This window comes from Microcaecilia unicolor, chromosome 3, assembly GCF_901765095.1.
Source record: "Microcaecilia unicolor chromosome 3, aMicUni1.1, whole genome shotgun sequence".
Classification (NCBI taxonomy): domain Eukaryota; kingdom Metazoa; phylum Chordata; class Amphibia; order Gymnophiona; family Siphonopidae; genus Microcaecilia; species Microcaecilia unicolor.
In genome coordinates this window covers 281,964,105-281,987,498 of record NC_044033.1, presented here as the reverse complement: position 1 = coordinate 281,987,498, position 23,394 = coordinate 281,964,105, and the positions used below count along the sequence as shown (strand labels likewise).

The window sequence follows — 23,394 nt, the reverse complement described above, 5'->3', positions numbered from 1 at the left end:
GGGCGATAGTTGGTTAGGTCATTAGTACTTTTCTTCGCGTCTTTAGGTAGTGGAGTAAGTAATATGTTTCCTTTATCCTTTGGGAAAAGACCATTTTGTAGCATGTAATTCAAGTGGCTCGTGAGGTCTGTTATAAATTGTTAGGGGCGCTTCTTATCAGGTTGCTAGGATAGATGTCTAGTTTGCAGTGCGATTTGGCATACCTTTTGAGTAGTTGGGAAATATTTTCAATTGATAGCGCGTCAAAGTTGGTCCATAATCCAAGGAGGTTTGGATACTGAATTGTGTAGATAGTAGGGGTGCTGGTTAGCAGGGTGGTGTACACACATGGCTTTTGTGTATCCAGGTCTACCAAGTCACATGCATCCGACCACATTCTTTAGCTCACATGCCAAACTTCACACCTCTCATGCACTGGGGAAAGTCCTGAGTTCCTGGACCACCTGTTTGATTAGGTCCGGGGACTCGGGACTTTCCCGGACCACCTGAACTGTTTGATTAGGTCCGGGGACTCGGGACTTTCCCCAATTCATGAGGAGGGGGCTTTGGCAAGTGGTTGAGCATCAGCAGTCCTCCGCTGCTTATTGTGCCAGCTCCGCAGTTCTAAATGGTGGCTGTGAACTCTCATGAGACTACTGCGAGAGGTTGCAGTTACCATTTTGAGCCTCAGAGCTGGTATGGGCAGCAGCAAGTGGGGATTGCTGCTGCCTGACCTACTACCCTGGACCACCAGGGCTTTGTAGGGAGGGGTGGGGGTAGCAAAGAGGGAGACAGGTTCTGCAGTGGGAGTGGTCAAAGAGAAAGATGCTGCATCAGGGGAGCAAGAAGGGAGAGAAGTGTGACTTGGGGGGGGGGGGGTAAGGAGGGAGGTGCTGAATGGCAGGGGAGGGGGCATGGAAGGAGAGAGGTGCTGCAAGCAGAAAGGTGCTGGACAGGTGGAGAAGAGAGATCCAATGAGGGAGGTGAGGAAGAAACAGCACAGAAAAGGAAAGAGGTGCTGGACTTGGGTGGAGGGGGAGGGAGGATAAGGAAAAAGAGAGGTGCCAGGACCTGTTGGGAAAGAAGGGAGAGGTACTGGCCCTGCAAAGAGTAGACAGAACAGGCGTGAGGGAAGAGAGAGAGAAATACTTGCTGGACCACTGGAGGGGGCAGAAGGCGGGAAGAGAGAGGAGTGACGCTGGCCAGGACAGAAAGACGGGGGGGGGGAGGGGTTGGTGGCAGCTCGTGACACTGAGATGGGAGATGCTCAACATGGTGGGAACTGGGAAGACAGGGGTGATGCTGGGTCAGCTAGATAGGGCCACAGAGAGAAGCTAGATGTGGACATAGAAAAAAAGTGCCAAATGGAAAAAGAGGAGTCTCTTGAGAGAGAGAGAAAAAAAAAAAAAAGATGAAAGCAGAGACTAAGGCCAACACAATAAGAAAAATAAAATTACCAAACAAGGTAGAAAAATTGTTTATCTTCTATTTATTGATTGTCAGATGCATCAACCAGAACTAGTTTTAGACATGGCTGGGGCCCATGAGAAAAACCTTCATTGGCCTTCAATCTCCAGCACTGCGTGGTAAATCTCTAGCGCTAGGATGGGCCACCTTTGGCGTCTCTGTGTATCTTGTGGGCGGGGCGGGAGCGGAGATAAGGATGGCACGCTGTGACAAAGTCGCCTGAATGAATTGCCACTGTGCTTGTGCATTGCACCTTGCAACCTGGAGCTCGGTTACCTCAGCTGCCATCCACGTCAGCAGCAGATGAAGTCATCCCCGCCTTATACTGAAAGTCAGTCACAGGGAACAACCGGCAAAAGCCAGAGTGAAAGGGGAATACATAAAAGATACCAACAGCACTTAAGGGGGAAGCCGACCGTTAGATAACAAGGAGGCTAGCTAGCGGAGCGCGCGTAGGGATGTTACAGTGGCTTGCAGGTATGTGCACGCGGCTCGCGGAGCAGCTGCGGCACCACTCGTGCTGGCGTTTCGCGCTGTTGCTCCTCGCCTACTTGCTCTACCTGCTGCTGGGTGCCGTCGTGTTCTCGGCAGTGGAGCTGCCGCGCGAGGACGCGCTGAGGCGAGAACTACGCGAGCTGCAGCGGCACTTCCTGCGAGAGCACGCCTGCCTAGCTGAGCCGGAGCTCGAGGGCTTCCTGCGGCGAGTGCTGCTGCGAGCCAGCGACTACGGTGTCTCCGTGCTGGGTAATTCCTCTGGCAAGTGGAACTGGGACTTCACCTCCGCTCTTTTCTTCGCCAGCACTGTGCTGTCTACCACAGGTACGGCATGGCCCCATCCATTGTTCTAGTGGTACCTACCTGCCTCCTGCATATCGTAGCTGCTTCTCTGGTTCTCTAGTATTCACTTCAGTCCCGGCTCCCGCGGTCTGGTCACTGCACAATGCACCCCCATGTATAGTGCACACTGCAGTCCCAAGGATAGCTTGAAGAAGAAGAGGATGTACAGTGCTTTTAGTTTTATCCTCCCCCCCCCCCCCCCCCGCCCTCCCCCAGATCTGTTCAAATACGGCGAAAAGAAAGTTGAAACATGACATCCTTGGGCAAACCAGATTTTGTAGAGTGGGCGGGAGAGCTGCAGATAGAGGGGAGTATCATCAGCTCACCTATTCCTTCCAACTTCTGTTCCCACTCTCTTACCCGGTACCTGTTATTCTCCCTCCTCTCCCAAGTTCTTATCTCTCGTCTCTCCATCTATTTGCCGCCCCCCCCCCCCCCAACCGTACCTCACAGGCCCTTGTATGTCATCCATTAGTGTCCTCAACTTTTTCTTAGGTTTTTCTCCATCTCTCTCTTCCTTCTCCTTCGGGTTCCTCACCGTTTTCAGAGGTATAGTACTACAGGTAGAGTAGTAGTGAACCTGCACTTCATTTGTGGCATGATATAATTTTATGATTCCCACTGCAGCTCCTTGTGACTCTGGGCAAGTCACTTAACCCTCCGTTGCCCCAGGTACAAATAAGTACCTGTATATAGTATATACTATATACTATGTAAACCGCTTTGAATGTAGTTGCAAAAACCACAGAGGCGGTATATCAAGTCCGCTTTCCCTTTTCCCTTTATAAGGGGCTTGAGTGTGTAGAATAGCCTGTCATGCACTCAAGTGAGCTCTTATAAAGTTAGGGTACTTTTTACAATAGATGGGTAGGCATTGTAAGGGGTAGAGACAAGGTTGAGTGTGTGCAGGATTGGCACTGATGTACATACTTGAGAGGTGTACCAGACCTATTCTTTCTGGCAAATAGACACACACACACCAGTCTTGGAACTGATATAATTGTGTGCTCCTTATTTTCCTGGGATAGTTTTATAAAGGCACATAGGCACAACATATACTTGTGTGTGCTGTCATAGCCTAGGAAACTTTTTTTTTATAAAAGGACAGAAACAACATTGTTGAAATTCAGATTTGGTTTAAAAACATTTCTTCACCCAGGCATTTCTAACAGATCAAGGGTGGAAGACAAAAAAGAGCAATTTGGTTTTTACGCATTCTCCCTTTTCACCTTCATGCTTTCCTGTCTTTATTATTTCAAACTGCTGTTTCTGTGTTTGGGTACCCTTTTTATTTGTATTTTATTTTATCATGTTGTAAACTGCCTTGTATGTTCTGAAAAAGTAGTATATCAAATCTGTTGACTGCCGGGGGAGTAGGGGGAGGCAGAGATTGTTTGTTTGTTTTTTTATTGTGGTAGTGTTTGGTATGACTCTGTGTTCTGTAATCGGGTGATGTCACCTCCCACCTTTGGATATTAACTCATGGCCTCTCTTCCTAATGCATAGATCTATCTACTACTACTACTACTACTACTTAACATTTCTAGAGCGCTACTAGGGTTACGCAGCGCTGTACAATTTAACAAAGAGAGACAGTCCCTGCTCAAAGAGCTTACAATCTAATAGACAAGTGAACGGTCGGTCCGATCGGGGCAGTCAAATTGGGGCAGTCTGGATTCACTGAACGGTAAGGGTTAGGTGCCGAACGCAGCATTGAAGAGGTGGGCTTTAAGCAAAGACTTGAAGATGGGCAGGGAGGGGGCTTGGCGTAAGGGTTCAGGAAGGTTGTTCCAAGCATAGGGTGAGGCGAGGCAGAATGAGCGGAGCCTGGAGTTGGCGGTGGTGGAGAAGGGTACTGAGAGGAGGGATTTATCCTGTGAACGGAGGTTACGGGCGGGAACGTAAGGGGAGATGAGGGTAGAGAGGTAGTGAGGGGCAGCAGACTGAGTGCATTTGTAGGTAAGAAGGAGAAGCTTGAATTGAATGCGGTATCTGATCGGAAGCCAGTGAAGTGACCTGAGGAGAGGGGTGATATGAGTATATCGGTTCTGGCGGAATATGAGACGTGCAGCAGAGTTCTGAACAGACCGAAGGGGGGATAGATGGCTAAGTGGGAGGCCGGTGAGGAGTAAGTTGCAGTAGTCCAGGCGAGAGGTAATGAGAGCTCTCATAATATTCATTTCAGTCCCCTCCCCCTTCACATTCCTAATACTGATAGAGTGGTGTGGTAGCCGTGTTAGTCCACTTTTAAAGGTAATCAATAGAGTGGAGGAGTGGCCTAGTGGTTAGGGTGGTGGACTTTGGTCCTGGGGAACTGAGGAACTGAGTTTAATTCCCACTTCAGGCACAGGCAGCTCCTTGTGACTCTGGGCAAATCACTTAACCCTCCATTGTCCCAGGTACAAATAAGTACCTGTATATAATATGTAAGCCGCATTGAGCTTGCCATGAGTGGGAAAGCACGGGGTACAAATGTAACAAACAAACAAAAATCAAACAAAATAAAACATGGAATAGAAAATAAGATGATACCTTTTTTATTGGACATAATACATTTCTTGATTAGCTTTTGAAGGTTGCCCTTCATCAGATCGGAGTTTTTCCATGCTTTATTTTGTTTGATTTCTATTGATTACCTAATACTGATAGCAATCCCTGTCCCTCATTTTAACCCAGGGCTTTCCAAACCTGTCCTGAGGATCCCAATAAAGAGCTACCTTAAAGGGATGGTGAATTGGAAGTACCAATTTGCTAGTCCACATATTTCACTAGAAACTGTGCAAGTTGTAAACATCTTTACCAATTCAACATAGAAATTTTCCAGAGGTGGTTATGCACCATAATTAGCTAGGATTGAAAATGTATCAGGCTTTTGTGGATGACAGGCCTCTCGGACTGTTTTACTTAAGGCTCTTCAACCCAGGTTCAGTGCATGCCTGAACTATGATGACTCATAGGACCTGAAAAGGAGTGAAAGTGGATGGTTAACAGGCATGAGTCTTGCTTTATATGTGCTTCTCTGAGCTCTTGCTGTCAAAGCGGGCTAGTAGGCTAAATGAATCTTTGGCAATTGTTATGCTTTAAAACCGTGTAAGACATGGATATCAAACTGCAAGGCTGGAGGGCTACAACATATTTCCAGGCTATTCCTTATGAACAATGCTGCAAGGTAGTTCATAAGCGGTGACCCCTTCTGAGCACATGCATTTTATATTTTTTCTAATGAATATTAATGAGATCTTTGCATGCATTTATTTCATTTTATATAAATTATTTCATACATACTCATTTAGGATATCGTGAAACCCTGACTGGTTTGTGGCCCTCTAGGATTGTAGTTTGACATCTTTGATTTACGATATATGAAGAAAGGTACAGAGGGGTCTTGAGTGTTCATATAGACTGGATTATGTATCTCTGGATAATTCACATTGGCCCTGTAAAAGATCTCTCAAGATATCAAGGACTAATTTTTCCTTAAGGCCAGTAATGTTATAATAATTCTGTACTGCTGAATATTTTACTAATATTGATGGTACAAATTATATCGCAGCAATAGGGTGGATTGAATTGGTGGAGAGGTAGCTTTGTATGTTAAGGAGGACCTTGAATCAGCAGACTAAATATGTTTTCTTTGAACCTTTCCAGCTCACAGCTTTCTTAACAGCTAGAAGGGGTCGTGATAATTGATCTCTTGATATTTAATTTACTGGTATCATTTGGGTAGTCAGACTTAGCAAATTCCTTTTAAAGAAATTATGTAAAACTATATTTCCATTTGTTTAACAGCTTGAATCCCTAAATCGTGAACTTGAGTAAATCTGGCAGGAAGTTTGCTTTTTTTATGATTTTGTAAAATGAATGTCATGCCAGTTTTTTTACTTTTCTGTACAAGTATTATACTTGATTGTAATTAAAAATTTCATAAATAAAAAGGAAAAAAAAAAGAAGTCAAAACAGCCTTAGTAGAAGAACCATTTAATGGCATGACCTCAGAGTTTCCCCAAATAACCTTATACCTTTAGAAATTATAATAAGTGTGTACCAGGCACATAAGCCCCAATGATTCTATAAAAGCTGCCAAAATTTGCCTGCACAAACTCAGGTATGGACCCAATTTGTGTGCACAATTTAATAGAATAAAGAGCCAATTAGTTCCAATAATTGGCTTCTAACAAGCAATTAATGACACTAATTAGATTTCATTGGAACATTTTAGGAAACATTCTAGACCTAGTCCTTAGTGGAGTGCATGATCTGGTGCAGCAGGTAATGGTGATGGGAGCCGCTTGATAACAGTGATCATAATATGATCAGATTTCATATTGACTTTGGAGTAAGTACACACAGGAAATCCAATACATTAGTGTTTAACTTTCAAAAAGGAGACTATGATAACTTGAGAAGAATGGTGGAAAAAAACCTTAGAGGAGTAGCTGTGAAGGTCAAAAATTTACATCAGGCATGGATGCTGTTCAAAAATACCATCCTGGAAGCCCAGGCCAAATATATTCCATGTATTAAAAAAGGAGGAAGGAAGACCAAACAATAGCCGGCATGGTTAAAAAGTGAGCTGAAGGAAGCTATTAGAGCTAAAAGAAAATCCTTCAGAAATTGGAAGAAGGAACCGACTGAAAATAATAAGGAATGGCAAGTGAAATGCAAAGCGCTGATAAGGAAGGCAAAGAGAGACTTTGAAAAAAAAAGATTGCGTTGGAGACAAAAACACATAGTAAACATTTTTTTAGGTATATTAAAAGCAAGAAGCCGGCAAAAGAATTTGGTTGGACCACTAGATGACCGAGGGGTAAAAGGGGCAGTCAGGGAAGACAAAGCCATAGCGGAGAGATTAAATGAATTCTTTGCTTCGGTCTTCACCGAGGAAGATTTGGGAGAGATACTGGTGCCAGAAATGGTATTCAAAGCTGACAAGTCAGAGAAACTTAAGTCTCTATAAACCTTGAGGATGTAATGGCGCAATTTGACAAATTAAAGAATAGCAAATCTCCTGGACTGGATGGTATTCATCCCCGAGTAGTGATAGAATTGAAAAATGAACTTGTGGAACTATCACCGCGCACAACAACAACACACAACAATCACCATAAGAGGAAAAATAGATCCTACAGAGTTCTGGTCCAAACTATATGATAATAAGTGGACTACAAACGCGAATTCAAATCACTTCCATGATGAATGGGACAAAAGATGCAAAAATATATTAGATGAAATAGCTCCTCTAAAAAATAAGGAGAAAAAAAGATTAAATACTACACCTTGGTATAACGAAGAACTAAAGTCCCTAAAATCAATAACCAGAAAAATGGAACGCAACTGTGAAAAAAACTAAAAATGAACTCACACTTACAGAATGGAAACTAGCCCTTAGGAAATACAAATATGCTACAAAACAAGCACGAAAGCTATATTATAAAATCAAAAATCGGATATGATTATTCAAACCCGAAGAAATTATTTCAAATTGCCAACAATCTCCTTGAAACAAATCTGGTAACATCTACAAGCTCAGATTCCCCATCAGCAAACTCACTAGCCAGTTACTTCAAAGAAAGAATCCTAAAATTACACAACTCTCTCACCCTGCAAAACTCTGACATTGATGACTTCCTTAATCTCCTTCAGCCTGCCTCCGGAGACCACCCAGCAGATTGCACTTGGCTGCATTTCACCTCTCTATCCACAGAACAAATCACCAAAGCAATTTCTAAATTTTCAAACTCCTTCTGCAAATTGGATACATGCCCGAATTATCTATTTAAATATGCTCCTCCCTGCTTCATCCAAGATCTCACATCAAGTCTAAACTTTATGCTACAATCTGGCTTCTTCCCAAAAAATTATGGAAACATACTCCTTACCCCAATTCCTAAAGATAATAAAAAAAAACAAGTGACATTACTAACTACCGCCCAATTGCCTCCATACCATTGTTTACAAAGTTAATGGAAAGCATGGTAACCAAGCAACTTGTGGAATACTTGGACAAATTCTCCATCATACGTGATTCTCAATCCGGTTTTCGCTCCTTATATAGTACTGAAACGGTATTGGTTACCCTTATATCTAAGTTTAAACAACAAATTGCTGCTGTAAAGAGCATACTCCTTCTGCAATTTGACATGTCTAGCGCATTTGACATAATTGACCATAACATCTTGGTGCACCTTTTGGACTATTTTGGAATTGGTGGTCCTGTACTTGAATGGTTTAAGGGTTTTCTCTCATTTAGATCCTATCGTGTGAAAGTAAACTCAACTTTATCTTCTTCATGGAATGCAGTTTGCGGAGTCCCTCAAGGATCACCACTGTCCTCCATACTGTTTAACATAATGATGGCCCCAACGCCCTATCCAGACTAGGCTTAAATCCTTTTATTTACGCAGACGATGTAACAATATATATACCTTTCAGTAAGAACTTGGACGAAATTACCAATCAAATTACTCTTGGACTTGGACTGACCACAATGGAAAAATGGGCCCACTGCCTCATTTTCTCGTCTCAATATAACAAATATGATCCTACTACTCTAAATACCCCCAACCTTTCATTGCTAATCTCGGATAATTTGAAACTTCTAGGGATTACAATTGATTGACACTTAACACTGGAGACTCAAGTAACCAACACCACAAAGAAAATGTTTTATTCAATGTGGAGACTCAAACGAATAAAACCATTTTTTCCTCGTGAAGTCTTCCGTAATTTGATACAATCCATGGTCCTAAACCAGACGGATTACTGCAACGCTATATATGCAGGATACAAGGAACACCTACTCAAGAAATTACAAATGGCTCAGAATACTGCGGCAAGACTGATATTTGGAAAACCTAAATTCGAATCTGCAAAGCCACTCAGAGAAATACTGCACTGGTTCCCTATAAAAGAACGAGTAGCCTTCAAAATATGTACATTAATTCATAGGATAATCTACGGTGAGGTACCAAAATATATGCTTGAGTTGGTTGACTTACCACCCAGAAACAGATCCAGTACCTCACGATCATATTTGAACTTACACTACCCAGACTGTAATGGTCTAAAATATAAATCAATTTACGCCTCAAACTTCACTTACATTGGCACTCAACTGTGGAATGAATTACCCAAATCAATAAAATCTACCCAGAACTACCTAAACTTTAGGAAATCATTGAAATCAGTATTATTTAAGAAGGCCTATTCCCCAGGTTCAACATAATCAGAATTATCCTTTACTATTATAGGATCCAATGGACACTAACTACACGTTACTATTTTCTTTAGTTATTATTGATTAATTATTACTTCTATCTTATTCTCAATACCAATTGCTGTTCAATTGTTATTTCTATCTTGCTCTTAATTGCAAAATTGTACTTCTTTGCATTGTAACTTTATTACAATATTATTGTAAGCCACTTTGAGCCCGCAATCAGTGGGAAAATGTGGGATACAAATGTGATAAATAAATAAAATGAATAAATAAATTAGGAAAGGAATGGAAAACAAAAATGAGGACGTCATAATGCCTTTGTATCATACCATGGTGCGACCGCACCTAGAATATTGTGTTCAATTCTGATCACCGCATCTCAAAAAAGATATAGTGGAATTAGAAAAGGTACAGAGAAGGGTGACAAAAATGATAAAGGGGATGGGTCAACTTCCCTATGAGGAAAGGCTGAAGCGTCTAGGGCTCTTCAGCTTGGAGAAGAGACGGCTGAGGGGAGATATCATAGAGGTCTATAAAATAATGAGTGGAGTGAAACGGGTAGACATGAATCATTTGTTTACTCTTTCCAAAAATACTAGGACTAGGGGGCATGCGATGAAGCTAGAAAGTAGTAAATTTAAAACAAATCGGAGAAAATATTTCTTCACTCAACGTGTAATTAAACTCTGGAATTCGTTGCCAGAGAATGTAGTAAAAGCGGTTAACTTAGCGGGGTTTAAAAAAGGTTTGGATGGCTTCCTAAATTAAAAGTCCACAGACCATTATTAAAATGGACTTGGGGAAAATCCATTGCTTATTTCTAGAATAATCAGCATAAAATGTTGTACTGTTTTGGGATCTTGCTAGGTACTTGTGACCTGGATTGGCCACTGTTGGAAACAGTATGCTGGGCTTGATGGACCTTCAGTCTGTCCCAGTATGGCAGTACTTATGTAGTTATTTACTTATGTACTTATGAGGAAAACTACTTCAAAGATTTTGGGGTCCACCTAAATTTTTAGCAGCCAGGAGACACTTTTTTCTTAATAATTTTTTTGGTTATGCTTTTTTGCCCAGTCTTCTCCTTATTTCTTTGCCCCTCATTTTCCTTTCTAAGCACATCCCTTTCTTTCCCTTTCTCTCCTAGCTTCTTTTCCTGGCCCTTTCAAGTCTCTTTCCTATTTTCTTACACTTCTACCCTCTTCAATCCCCTTCACCTTCTCAGTCATGTACATGATGCCTTCCAGTATCTTCCCCCCTCTTGCTCTCTTTCACCCTCTGTTTTCCCTCCCTTCCTTTCCCTTTCTGGCCTCCTTACCCTTCCCTCTTTTCTACTTTTAGCCTTTTTTCACCCTATTTGAATCCCAGCCTCTCTTTCCCCTTACAGCCTTTTTCTTCTACATCTCCCACTCCATTCAATTCCAACTTCTCTCTTCCTCCCCTCCCCATCTAGGTGACAGTCGGTAGTGGTATGAATGAATGAGGTAGACAGCTGATCAACACTTGGGCGAGAACCAATAAAACCACATATAGGGGCCCTTTTATCAAGCAGCAGTAGGACTACTTCTCAGGTAGAACATGGCAAAACAGTACTACCGCCAGGTGTGCCCAGTGGTAGTTCTGAGTTTGTTGTGTTCTGTTTCTAGCATGGGGGGCAGGGAGTAGGCGTTCCCGTCGGTAATCGGGCAGTGAGTGCACATTGTTGCACGCTGCCTGATTACCACTGGGTTAGCGCGTGAGCCCTTACTGCCTCCTAAATAGGTGGCAGTAAGGGCTCAGGCAGTAAATGGCCGCATGCTAATTTTGATATTAGTGCAGAGCCATTAACAGCTTTTAAAAAAATGCCTTTTTCTCACAGGCCACTTTTTACTGTGGGCTTGGTAAAAGGGCCCCATAATTTGTGATACTTCAATCCAGGAGGCCCCAAATTAGTTCTTGAGGGCCTTGTTTTCAGGATATCTGCAGTGAATATGTATATGATTATATTTGCATGAGATATATTTGCACATCTTTCTTGCATTGTATGTATCTCTTGCATATTCATTTGTTGGAAGTCCTGAAAATCAGACTAGCTTGTGGCTTTCTTTGTTTTGAAAGGTGCTGAACATTTTTTGAATGTCTTCTAAGATACGATAACCTCTATATATAAAAGGCACCACCAACGCTCTAAATGAAGCCTCCAGCCGGAAGTGTGAAGGGGGAGAGATATCCGGTTTCCCCATGAGTGTCTGCCCCGCCCTCGCTCTCTCTCTCTGTAACACAAACAGTGAAGGAAAACACAGCAAAGCACGAAATCAAATCGCTCTCTCTGTAACAGTGAAGGACTCAGAAGGGGGAGGGGAGAGAGGGCAGAAGCCCTCACTATCTCTGTAACATAAACACAGCACAGCAGGAAACTTAACACTGAAGGACTCGACTCTGAGGGGGGAGGGGACAGAGAGGACAGACAGCACAGGGGAAGGGAGAGAGGGCAGAGGGCAGGGACACACACACTCCCACATGCACACAGAAGAAAACCTTGCTAGCCCCTGTTTCATTTGCATCAGAAATGGGGCTTTTTTACTAGTGTTATATATATTACATAATAGATGTCTAAGAGAACTCATTCGTTGCAGTTTTACTGGATTGCAGTTTTATTCCTTTCTCATGCCCTCCTAGAAATCAACTTGTTTTGGTTCTGGGATGTCTTTAATGTGTCTTTATACAGCACTTCATATGCCTGTTCATGCTGATCTTTATAGTCCACTTATATGTTGGTTGCATTGTGTGTCATACTTCAGAAATCATATTTAAACTACATGTTTGAGAGATTAAATAATTGGTTTTGTTCCTTCTTGGGTCTACTGCCGTCATTTACAATGTCATTTACTATGTACTGTTTTCCACCAGAAATCATCCCTGAGCAACCTTAATTGAACATGAAATAAAATTTAAAATCTCTTCCTCACAGGACATGTGAAAATGGTAGTTTTATGTGTGCTTCATGGGAGCAAGCGTATGTTTACATATGGACATGGGATTCAGAACATGGCCTAGTCTCCATGCTAGTAAAAGTCTGTGTGTAGTGTGATATTTTGCCCATTGTGGGGAGTAAGGTAGTAACATCATTTTTGATGGACCTTTACACTAATAATAATAATAATAATAAATGTGATGATGATATATGCAAGGAACTTAGAATGAGCCAATGAGGTAGGCAGGTTGTTGTCAAAACTCTGCTTTGCTCTTTTTCACACTGATTTTTTGTCTTGCATGTTATAGGTTTACACAGCATTGTTTGTTAATCTGAGTGAAAACTTTTTTCGTAGCATATGATGACTTTTGGTTTCAGCATATATATCTGGTGGCATGACATTCTATCTTCAAATTGTTCATATTAGCTTTTCAACTGTCTTTTCTTTGATCCTCTGTTTTTGAATAGTGACTTCTTTCTTGTTAAACTAGGAATGTTTAGAATATTATTACTGTAAATTGGCAAAAAGGCTTGGGACTAAGATATGGAGAGGAGAGAGGGCCAGAAAATAGGTTTAGTCACAGTGTTTGCTGATGCTTTAGAGATAACAGGTTTTTCAGGTTTTTAAAAAATCTTTTTTTTTGGGGGGGGGGGCAGGAGTGCACAAGAGATTTAATTCTGCAGCCTTGGTAATGGTCACATCATTGACTCAGGATTGACTTTATGCTTTATAAGCCTGTACAATTGCACAGGATGCACTTGCTTCAGAGTTGTGATGGAGGTTTTTAAGGGACATGTACTGCAGGGTGCCACAGGTGTAAAGCTGCATCTACGTTATCTCCTCAGTGGGATATTATTTTATAGATCTTTGATCCTAGCGAAATGGTCAAGAAAAAATTGCCTTTAGCTCATAGCTCTGACCTTATACATGGATCTTAGCCACAAAAAGACTATTTGTGTTGGTGTGGCACTGTTTTCTGTATGATTACAGAGTTTTATTGATTCTAAAGACTCTAATTTCCGTTTAAGGGTGTAATTTTCATGGTTAACTTTATACATGCAGAGAGGTTGTTTTCTAAATATCACATTCTGAAGTGCTTTTTAAGGTTTATTTATAAAAGTGGTAATTTTATTAAACTTTTTCCATGTGTAAAGCCTGTTTCACATGGAGAAAATGATTTTTCATAAAATTGAGTGGCTGCATACATGCATAAAAAGTAGGTATTGTAAGCAGGTCCCTCTAGGTGCAGCCAAGGATAGAACAATCTCTTTCAGCCACAGGCTCCTGGTACAGGCAAGAAAACAAATGTCCACCAGAAACTTAAATTTTAAGGCTTTTATTCCATGCAGGTTTCTAGTAGACCTGATACACGGTTCCAACAGCAGCATTCACCTTCAATCTTAAACACATGTAAGCCACCTGAAAGTGTGTGGCAAATAGTCCCCTTTAAGCAGTAGGCTGCCAGCACCTACCAGGATTCAATATAGGCTCACAGTCAGCTTCAGTCTGGGATCTTTATCCACTGCCCAGTAAACAGTAGTTCAATTCCCAAGACAAACAGTTCATTCCGTTCATCATCCCAGTTCAGTCACAAAGCAGCCTTTACTTTCAGGAGGTTTCAGTACTTTAGGGACTTCCTCACACCCAAGGGATTTCAGCCTGCTTCAGTAATTTAGGGACCTCTCTTGCCCAAGGATTTTCAGCCTGCAACTGCTTCTCTCGTCCCAAACTGAACTCCTCCTGGGACTCCTTCCCACCTGCCTAATCAATCCCTGGCTTCTGCTCTCACAACCAATCATTCTCCTCCCACTAGCTTCCCCCACACCCATACCAGCTGAGTTAAGCATTAGACTAATGAGGAGCTCCTGCACCCAGGGTTTCCTATCTCTCTTTTCCCCTAATGGCAGCCACTATACACATCCTGCCAGCTTACACCCATGTCTTCCCCTATTGCAGCTAGGAGTCCAGTCCGGGTTCCGCATCTCAACCCCTGGCTCCTTGCCTGCAATGCCTTCTGGGACTTGTATTTCAGACTGAAACTGCCTTAACCCAACTATCCTGGATGTGACTTTGAGGGGCATAATCGAATGTCGCCGGCGATCTATTTTGGCGGCGGCGCAATAGCTGGCCGGAACCGTATTTTTGAAAAAGATGGCTGGCCATCTTTTTTTCCGATAATACGGTTTAGCCCGGCCAAATTCCAGAGTTCGCCGTTGTTGAGATCACTGGTTTTGTTTTTCAGCGATAATGGAAAAAACTGCCAGCCATCTCAAACCCAGCGAAATGCAAGACATTTGGTTATGGGAGGAGCCAGCATTCGTAGTGCACTAGCCCCCCTGACATTTCAGGACACCTACTAGGCACCCAAGGGGTCAGTGCCGTGAACTTCAGAAAAAGCTCCCACATGCATAGCTCCCTTACTTTGGGTGCTGAGCCCCCCCCCCCCAAAAAAAAACCCCACTACCCACAAATGTACAGCACTACCGTATCTCTTAGGGGTGAGGGGGGCAACTACATGTGGGTACAGTGGGTTTTGGAGGGCTTCCATTTGCCAGCACATGTGTTATAGGTGGGGGGGATGGGCCTGGGTCTGCCTGCCTTAAGTGCACTGCGGTACCCACTAAAAGTGCTCCAGGGACCTGCATACTCTAGGACTTGTTGCTGCTGTATAACCTTGGCACACCAGTTGAGACCTGAAGACTAATCTCTCCGAAAACATCCTTTATTGGAATAAGCACGTTTACTCACAGTTAACTGCAGATCAGAGGTTGTGCCCCACTGGCAAAGAGTCTCCCTGGTACTGAGATTAGCAGTAGTTCAGAGCTAGCAGAATGGTGTACAATACCCTCTTTCAGCAACATTCAAGGTAATAACTAAGTTCTCTAACGTTGGTAACACATGAAAGGGATCTAAAACTGGCTGACAAAAATGGCCACTACCTCATGGACTACCGGAAACAAAACTGGACACACTCTGACCCAGTTAGCAGGGGGAAAAGCACCATGGAAGTAGAGCCCTCTACCCTACACCCACCACAATGCATTGCTGATGTGACTCTGCAGTGCACCTAACAGAAAAGGTGTCACACTCACCCGAGAGCCACATCACAACCAGGGAAAGGCTGTCAGAGGATAGAACACATTTTGCTGTCATGGAGGTGGGTACGGCATTTGAGGCTGGCATATAGGCTGGCAAAAAAGGTTTTTAGTTTTATTGTTTTAATGTGGGAGGGGGTTGGTGACTACTAGGGGAGTATGGGGAGGTCATCCCCGATTCCTTCCGGTGGTCATCTGGTGAGTTGGGGCACCTTTTTGAGGCTTGCTCGTGAAAATTAAAGGACCAACTAAACCTGGCGAAATACTGCTGAACGCCGCTTTTTTTTCCATTATCCGTGAAAGCCGGCCATCTGGTAGCCCCGCCCATGTCCCGCCTTCGCTACGCCGCCGACACGCCCCCTTGAACTTTCACCAGCGAGGCGACGGGAAAGCGGCGATGCTGTCAAAAAAGCCGCTTTCGATTATACCCATTTGGCCGCTTTTGAGAGATCGCTGGCCATCTCCTGATTTATGGCTGTTGATCACTTTCGAAAATAAGCTTGTTTATCACAGTATACAGAGTGTTCCTATTTTTACATAACCTGCACATAGGAATTCCCAAGACGTAGTTTGGATGGAGTGGAGGCAGAGTTGCAGTGCACAAGAATATTTTATAAATAGGGCTTGTATTCTTGGCTATTTATAAATTGTACATTTTTGGGTTTATTTTCCAGCAAATTAGGGGTTCTTTCATGGTACAAAAAAAATCTAGGAGGCCCTTTTACTAAGCTGTACTAAAGATTGGCCTGTGCTATGACTATGTCTGAGCTCACCCCACACGTTGAGGCCACTTTTAGCATGTCTGTAAAATGGTCGCATTTTCCATTTCTTCAGTTATTGGCCATGCACTAATTTCCCAATTAGCGCATGGCCATTAGTGCAGAAGCCCTTACCGACACCTAGGCTCTAGGCAGAAAGAGCTCCTATGCTAACCATGTGCAAATTGGTTGGTGTGCAGTAATGTAGCTGCGCTAACCAATTAGCATTGGGCACACCTACTCTCCACCCCCCAGAAGTATTTTTTTATCATGTGGGATGCACACGCAGATTCCATAACTACCTTGGGACACCTGAGCGTGCCCTGTAGTAGTGCATTTTCTTGCACAGTAAGCACGCATTAATGCTTACTGTAGCTTAGTAAAAGGGCCCCCAAGTGTTTATAGGGTTTTTTTTTGTGTGCCACTGATATTGCATAGTACATTTTCCAGTGAAATCAAATATGTACCTAATATGGTGTCAGAAGCAGAAAAGGCTGAAAAACTGAGTTGAAGATAAAAGATAAGCCAGGCAAGGGGTGACAGAGTACTAGGGAAAGTGGTATTTTTCTAGTTTTTATCCAGTAAACACCTATTTTAATTGTTTTTCATCTGGGGTGTTTCAGTGTCTGTGAAAACGTAAAATCAGAAGCTCTACTTATAAAATACATTTCTGAAGGTCACGTGATGGATTGAGAGGGAAGAAGACGTGCTTCTAATCTCTCTCGGGCCACCCTCTCCCACAACCCCGTTATAGCAGCGAATTAACAGGAAAAACTCAAGAACTTCATAGACTTAACGTTTATGGACCCCTTTGTAGTGCGGGAAAGCAGAACAATGCCGAACAGAACTGTAAAAAAGGAGCCTGAAAAACAACGAGGCCAGATTGAAGGCAAGATGGCGACGAGCCCGAAGCCGGAGGCCTCTACAACATTTAACGCTGATCAGCTGCAACAGCTCACAGAGGTGATACAGACAGCGATGGCACCGCAATTTAGAAAATTATCTGACCAGTTGGCCGGGATGGAAACCCGTCTCGACGAGACGGTTCGTAGAACTGGGGAATTAGAAGTGCGGGTGTCGGATATCGAGGACGCTGAGACGGCCAGAGAAACTGTGGTCAAAGAATTGCAGCGGGAGCTTGGCGCCTTAACCCAACAAGTGGACGATCTGGAGAACAGATCTAGGAGGTCGAACCTCCGAATAATAGGAGTCCCAGAATCGATCCCAGACCGCTCCTTACTTACCCAATTAGAGCGCTGGCTAAAGAACGAATTCGCGCTCTCGGACAGCGCAGGGCCGCTCTGTTTGGAGCGAGCGCATCGCCTGGGAAGGCAGAACAACACAAGAACCAGACCGAGAATAGTGATTGTTAAAATACACAACTTTATCCATAAAGAGGAAATACTGCGAGGAGCCCGGCAAAAATGGGACACTATGGAGTTCGAGGGGTCGCCAATAAAGGTGTTCCAGGACTATTCTTTGGCGGTACAAGAGAAAAGAAGAGCCTTTGGGCCCATCTGCAGAAAGCTGGTGGAAAACAAGCAGCGCTTTCTTCTTTTATATCCGGCATTGCTGAAGGTGCAAATAGAGGGGTCCTGGAGAACCTTTACAACTCCTCAAGAAGCGCAAACAGGATTAAAATATGACAACGCAGCGAGCCCAGGACGAGGTTGATGGCCTACCACACGAAGGGGGCAAACTTCACACGGGAGCTGATTTGACTGATAAACAGGACCTCACTTAAATCTATAATCTAACCAATTATGTCAGATGGAGTTCAAGTTAATGTCAATATGTATGAAACGTATGTATGAAAAGAAACTAATAGCAGATAATTTATAGCGGAATGTTTGATTAACATAGTTAAGGGGGGGAGAGGGAGTCCGCCATCTTTAGACCTTTTCTCTCCTAACCGACACACGGGGACGAGAGTATGGGGTCAATGGGAGGGGAAGGAAGAAGTCAGGGGGGGAGGGGGGAAGGGTGGGTAGGGGGGGAGGAATGTTTGTTGGGTAGGACTAGGGAGGTACTGTTACAGGGAGGGGACTTAGATGAAGATGGGAAAGTGCGGCAAAGTATTCAGAGGGGGATTGGTACTTATGGAGGGGATCAAACAGCAGAGGGCGACCATAGTGAGAGGAACAGGAGGACCCGGGTGAGCTGGGAGCCAGGGTCCCCAAACGATATATATGACTGTTATAAGGAACTATCAAATACATCTTATGGCTAGAAATGCAGTCACAAGGTTTTTGACATGGAACGTAGGGGGAGTCTCCACGCCAATAAAACGAACTAAGATTCTCTCTGCCTTGAAGAGACATAAAGCAGATGTGGTCTGCTTACAAGAAACCCGCTTGTCCCCAGAGGAACACCAAAAGCTGAAGCAAGGTTGGGTGGGGGAAGTACACTCGGCATCGGCAGAAGGGAGGAAAAGAGGTGTAGCAATTTTGCTTAGGAAAGGACAAGCAGCTAAGTCACAACTGGTGGATAAAGATCCCCAAGGCAGGTTTGTGATAATTCATCTGTGGCTACACCATAAAGAATACCTAGTGGTAGCAGTGTATGGACCAAACATATATGATAAGACATTCTATGATCGCATAATTCGTACATGCATACTTTACAAATCCTTACCTGTAATATTAATGGGAGATCTTAACTTAGTGGCAGACCCTCTACTAGACTGTTCCACACCAAGGCATGCAGCGCGAGGGGGCCCACAAGCGAGAGCATTACACCATTTTATGCAGGAGCTAAATGTAGTAGATGCATGGAGGACATTACATCCGGAAGGAAGGGACTTCACTCATTTATCTAGAGCACACGGTACATATTCAAGAATAGACTACATTCTAGTTGACAGGAAGATATTTTCACAAATAGAGGCAGTGGAAATTGGTCCAGAAGAAATTTCGGACCATGCAATGGTCTGGGCCGACCTAAGGACCCCGGATAGTGACCACAACACTGCGGGCTGGCGCTTCCCATCCTACCTAGTAACAAATTCGGATTTCAGGAGATTCTTGCAGGGCAGATGGGAAGAATATGAAAAATTTAATACCGGGTACAAGAACCGCCCTGACATATTTTGGCCAGCGGCAAAAGCAGTTCTTAGGGGCGATGTAATTGCATACATAAGTGGACGAGAGCGAAGAATGACAGGGGCCATTGTAAACATGGAAAAAAAATTCCAAAAGGCGAAACGCAGATTCATTCAGTCCCCTAGCAATCAAAGTAAAGAACAAATGCAAGTGGCTCAAATAGCATTAAACACGTTACTTCAGGAGAGAGCCTCAAAAGCGTTAGTTCTCAGGAAATATAATCTTAAGAGGTTCGGGAACAAGACAGGGACCCTTTTGGCCCGACTAGTTAAACACAGGGGTGGAACACGTGTAATCACAGTGGTAAAGGACGAAGAAGGAATATCTCAATACAAGAGGGAGAAGGTGGCACAGGTCTTCCAAAAATTTTTCAGTACAATGTATAAGCAAGGGCAATCCCCAACCCTGGGAGAAACGCAGGCATATTTTCGTAAGGCAGGTATGACCCAGCTGACTAAAGAGGAGGCGAGTGAGTTAGAAAGCCCCATAACTGGAAAAGAGCTGCAAGCAATCATTAAATCTTTACCTTCGCACTCCGCCCCAGGCCCTGATGGGTACTCTGGCGAGTTCTATAAATTAATGGGACCCTCAGTACTAGGAGCCCTTCAAGATTTTCTTGAAGAGGCAGTGACTCGACAAAGCTTTCCACCACATGCAAATGAAGCTTTGATTACCTTAATTTTAAAACCAGGGAAACCAGAAACATACGCAGACTCATACAGGCCAATCTCCCTAATAAACGTAGACATTAAGATACTTGCTAAGTTGCTGTCAAATAGACTACACCTATATATTCCCCGCTTGGTGGGATCTGAACAGGCAGGGTTCGTTCGCAACCGACACTCAGTGGTGAATGTCCGACGCTTGTTACTCGCCATAGGACACTGTCAACAAAAACGAATAAAAGCAGCATTGATCAGCCTAGACGCTGAAAAAGCTTTTGACAGCGTTAACTGGGACTATTTATTTGCAGTACTCCAGTACACAGGGATAAAGGGGTGGGCTTATCAAGCCATACAAACTTTATATACACACCCGACAGCTGCGGTATTGGTTAATGGAGTGCGCACCCCACAGTTCCCCATCTGGCGGGGGACCAGACAAGGCTGTCCTCTATCACCAGCATTATTTTTGTTAGCTGTCGAGCCCCTCCTAAGGACTCTGATTAGGGAGGAGGGAATAACAGGCGTAGAAGTGGGAGGAGAGAGGGTTAAGGTGATGGCCTTTGCCGATGATTTGTTGATAGTGACAACTAACCCAGAGATCTCAGTGCGAACCTTGATTCAGAGAACCACATGTTTTGGGGATATCTCGGGATTTAAGATAAACCTGCAGAAATCCTCTATTATGCAAGTGTACCCTGTGGGAGTAGGAAAGTGGAAGATGGAGGGGAGCCAGTTGAAAACGGGGGTAGAGATTAAATACTTAGGAGTGCGGATTCCGCAAGACCTGACTAAGCTTTATGACCTCAATATTCAACTCCTGCTTTCAGAGACAATAACAAAACTGACACAATGGCAGGCGCTGCCCATTTCGCTTATAGGGCGAATAGGCCTGTATAACATGATGATAGTACCATGCTGGCTGTATGTGTTCCAAATGTTACCATTGTATTTGAAAGGTGCAGATGAGAAGAAATTGAATACAGCGCTGACAAAATTCCTGTGGCGGGGTAAGAGGCCGAGATTACCCCTTGCTATGGTCAGCACGCCAAAAGAATACGGAGGAATGGGTTTATTAAGCATCAGATCACTTACTGTAGCAAGTGCCATGAGACATTTAAACGACTGGTTTAGAGGCACTGCAGACTTCTCGGCAACCAAGATTGAACTAGATTTGTTTGGCCCATACCACTTTAGTAGCTTACTACATGGTATGAAATGTAAAATCTCGCCAATATTAGTGGCATCCCATATACTACCCACAGCCCAAAAAGCTTGGCGGTGGATCTGCAAACTTCACCATTTCTCTCACAAAGTAACCCCTTTGTTGCCGGTGTGTGGTAATCCAGCTTTCCCACCAGGACTTATCTATAGAATATTCAGCAGATGGAAAGAGAGAGAAGTTACCTTTCTACAACAAATTATAACAGAAGAGGGGAAGCTGCAATCCTGCACAGCTTTACAAGAGTTGCAACTGTTGGGGCCAAAAGACCAATTGTTTTACTGGCAAATAAGACATTATGTATCTAGTCTCCCTTGGGAGGCATTAGCAGAAGATGTGCAGGAGGAGCTACCCTCAGCGCTCTCCCTGCACTCTCAGCAGAAAGTACCGTTGCTCTACCATCACAGGCACATTAAGGATACTAAATTGGAATTAGACTATGCCAAATATGCCAAAGAATGGGAGAAAGACTTATCAATTCAGTTAACAACCCGTGGTTTTCAGGAACATGTTCTAACTCTGAGACAGATGACTACTTGGACTGATCTATGGGAGCTCCAATATCGGTTTGCGTTACGGCTTTATGTACCACCCCGAAGAGCTTTTCATATGGGATTGTCCCCTGATGGAGCCTGCCCTAAATGCAAAGGGAGCGGAGCAACATTAGGACATATGTTTTGGAACTGTCCAAGAGTTGCCCAGTTTTGGTCAAATTTGCTCAGTCAAATAGAGGGTTTGTGGAAAGCAAAATGGAGATGCTCGCCAATGCTGTTGTTCGGCAAACCAGAGATTAGCCGACCTGGACCTAAAGGATATTTAGCATTTGTGAAAAGAGCTACTATGATGGCAAAGAAAGCGATTTTAATCGACTGGCTAGAAGTAAAAGGTCCCTCAATGCAGATATGGAGAACTCAGATGATAACCATGATGAGAATGGAACGATTACAGGCTAGAGAGAAGCCTCACCAAGAGTTTGAACTATTTATGGACAGATGGAGCCCATTCCTGAGCACAATGCCCTCTGAATCTAGAAGCCAGATATTGAATATATAATCCCATATTCTTGCTGTATGTGTATTCTGTTTGATTTAAGGGGGGGGCGGGAGGGTAGAGGGGCGGGTTAGGAAGAAGTAGAAGGGGAGAAGAGAGGAGTCAGGGAATAAGTTAGAAATAGGGAGAATATGGTGTAAGAACTTTGTGTACTGTCATTATGAAAGTTATGTTTTGTTATTCTCAATAATAATAAAAAGATTCAAACATAAAATACATTTCTAAAATGTAAAGAGAGAGAGCGAGAGTGTGTATATGTGTGTGTGAGAGAGAGAGAGACAGAGAACATGTGTGTGTGTGCATGTGTGTGTGACAGTGAGTGTGTGAGAGAGACAGAGAAAGTGTGTGTGTGTGCGTCTGTGTGAAAGAGAGAGAGTGAGTTAAGAGAGAGAGTTTGAGAGTGTGTATATGTGAGTGTGTGAGAGAGACACACAGAGAAAGTGTGTGTGTGTGTGTGTCTGTCTGTGTGAAAGAGAGAGAGAGTGTGAGAGTGAGTAGAGAGAGAGACAGAGAGAGTGTGTATATGTGTGTGAGTGTGTGAGAGACATAGAAAGTGTGTGTGTGTGCGTGCGTCTGTGTGCAAGAGAGAGTGTGAGTGAGTTCAGAGAGAGACAGAGAGTGTGTATATGTGTGACTGTGTGAGAGAGACAAAGTGTGTGTGTGCATCTGTGTGAAAGAGAGAGTGAGAGTGAGATGAGAGAGAGACAGAGTGTGTGCCCCCCCTGTAGCCACCCAGCGATTCTCCTCTCTCCCCTGCCCCCCCTCTCCAGCCACCCAGCGATTCTCCTCTCTCCCCTGCCTCCCCTCCAGGCACCCACCGATTCTCCATCGCTCCTTTGAAAGCCCTGCCCGTCTGTAGCCTTCCCTTCGAGTTAGTTCCCTCTGACGTCATTTCCTCTTTCCGCGAGGGCAGTACTCTGAGGGAACTACTCCATCCTCATCCTCCTCGACCTATCCGCTGCTTTCGACACTGTCAATCACAACCTACTTCTTGACACACTGTCCTCCTTTGGGTTCCAGGACTCTGTCCTCTCCTGGTTCTCCTCCTAT

The 23,394-nt window shown here is 43.8% G+C and overlaps 1 protein-coding gene across 1 annotated transcript in view; it reads left to right on the top strand.

Moving 5' to 3' along the window:
• Positions 1-1,904: 1,904 nt before the first annotated feature.
• The window catches only part of KCNK1 (potassium two pore domain channel subfamily K member 1), a 176,118-nt gene continuing 154,628 nt past the window's right edge, over positions 1,905-23,394 (top strand). The window contains exon 1 of the mRNA XM_030198127.1: positions 1,905-2,265. Coding sequence (XP_030053987.1) covers positions 1,905-2,265 — 361 coding nt within the window. The remainder of the gene's footprint in view (positions 2,266-23,394) is intronic.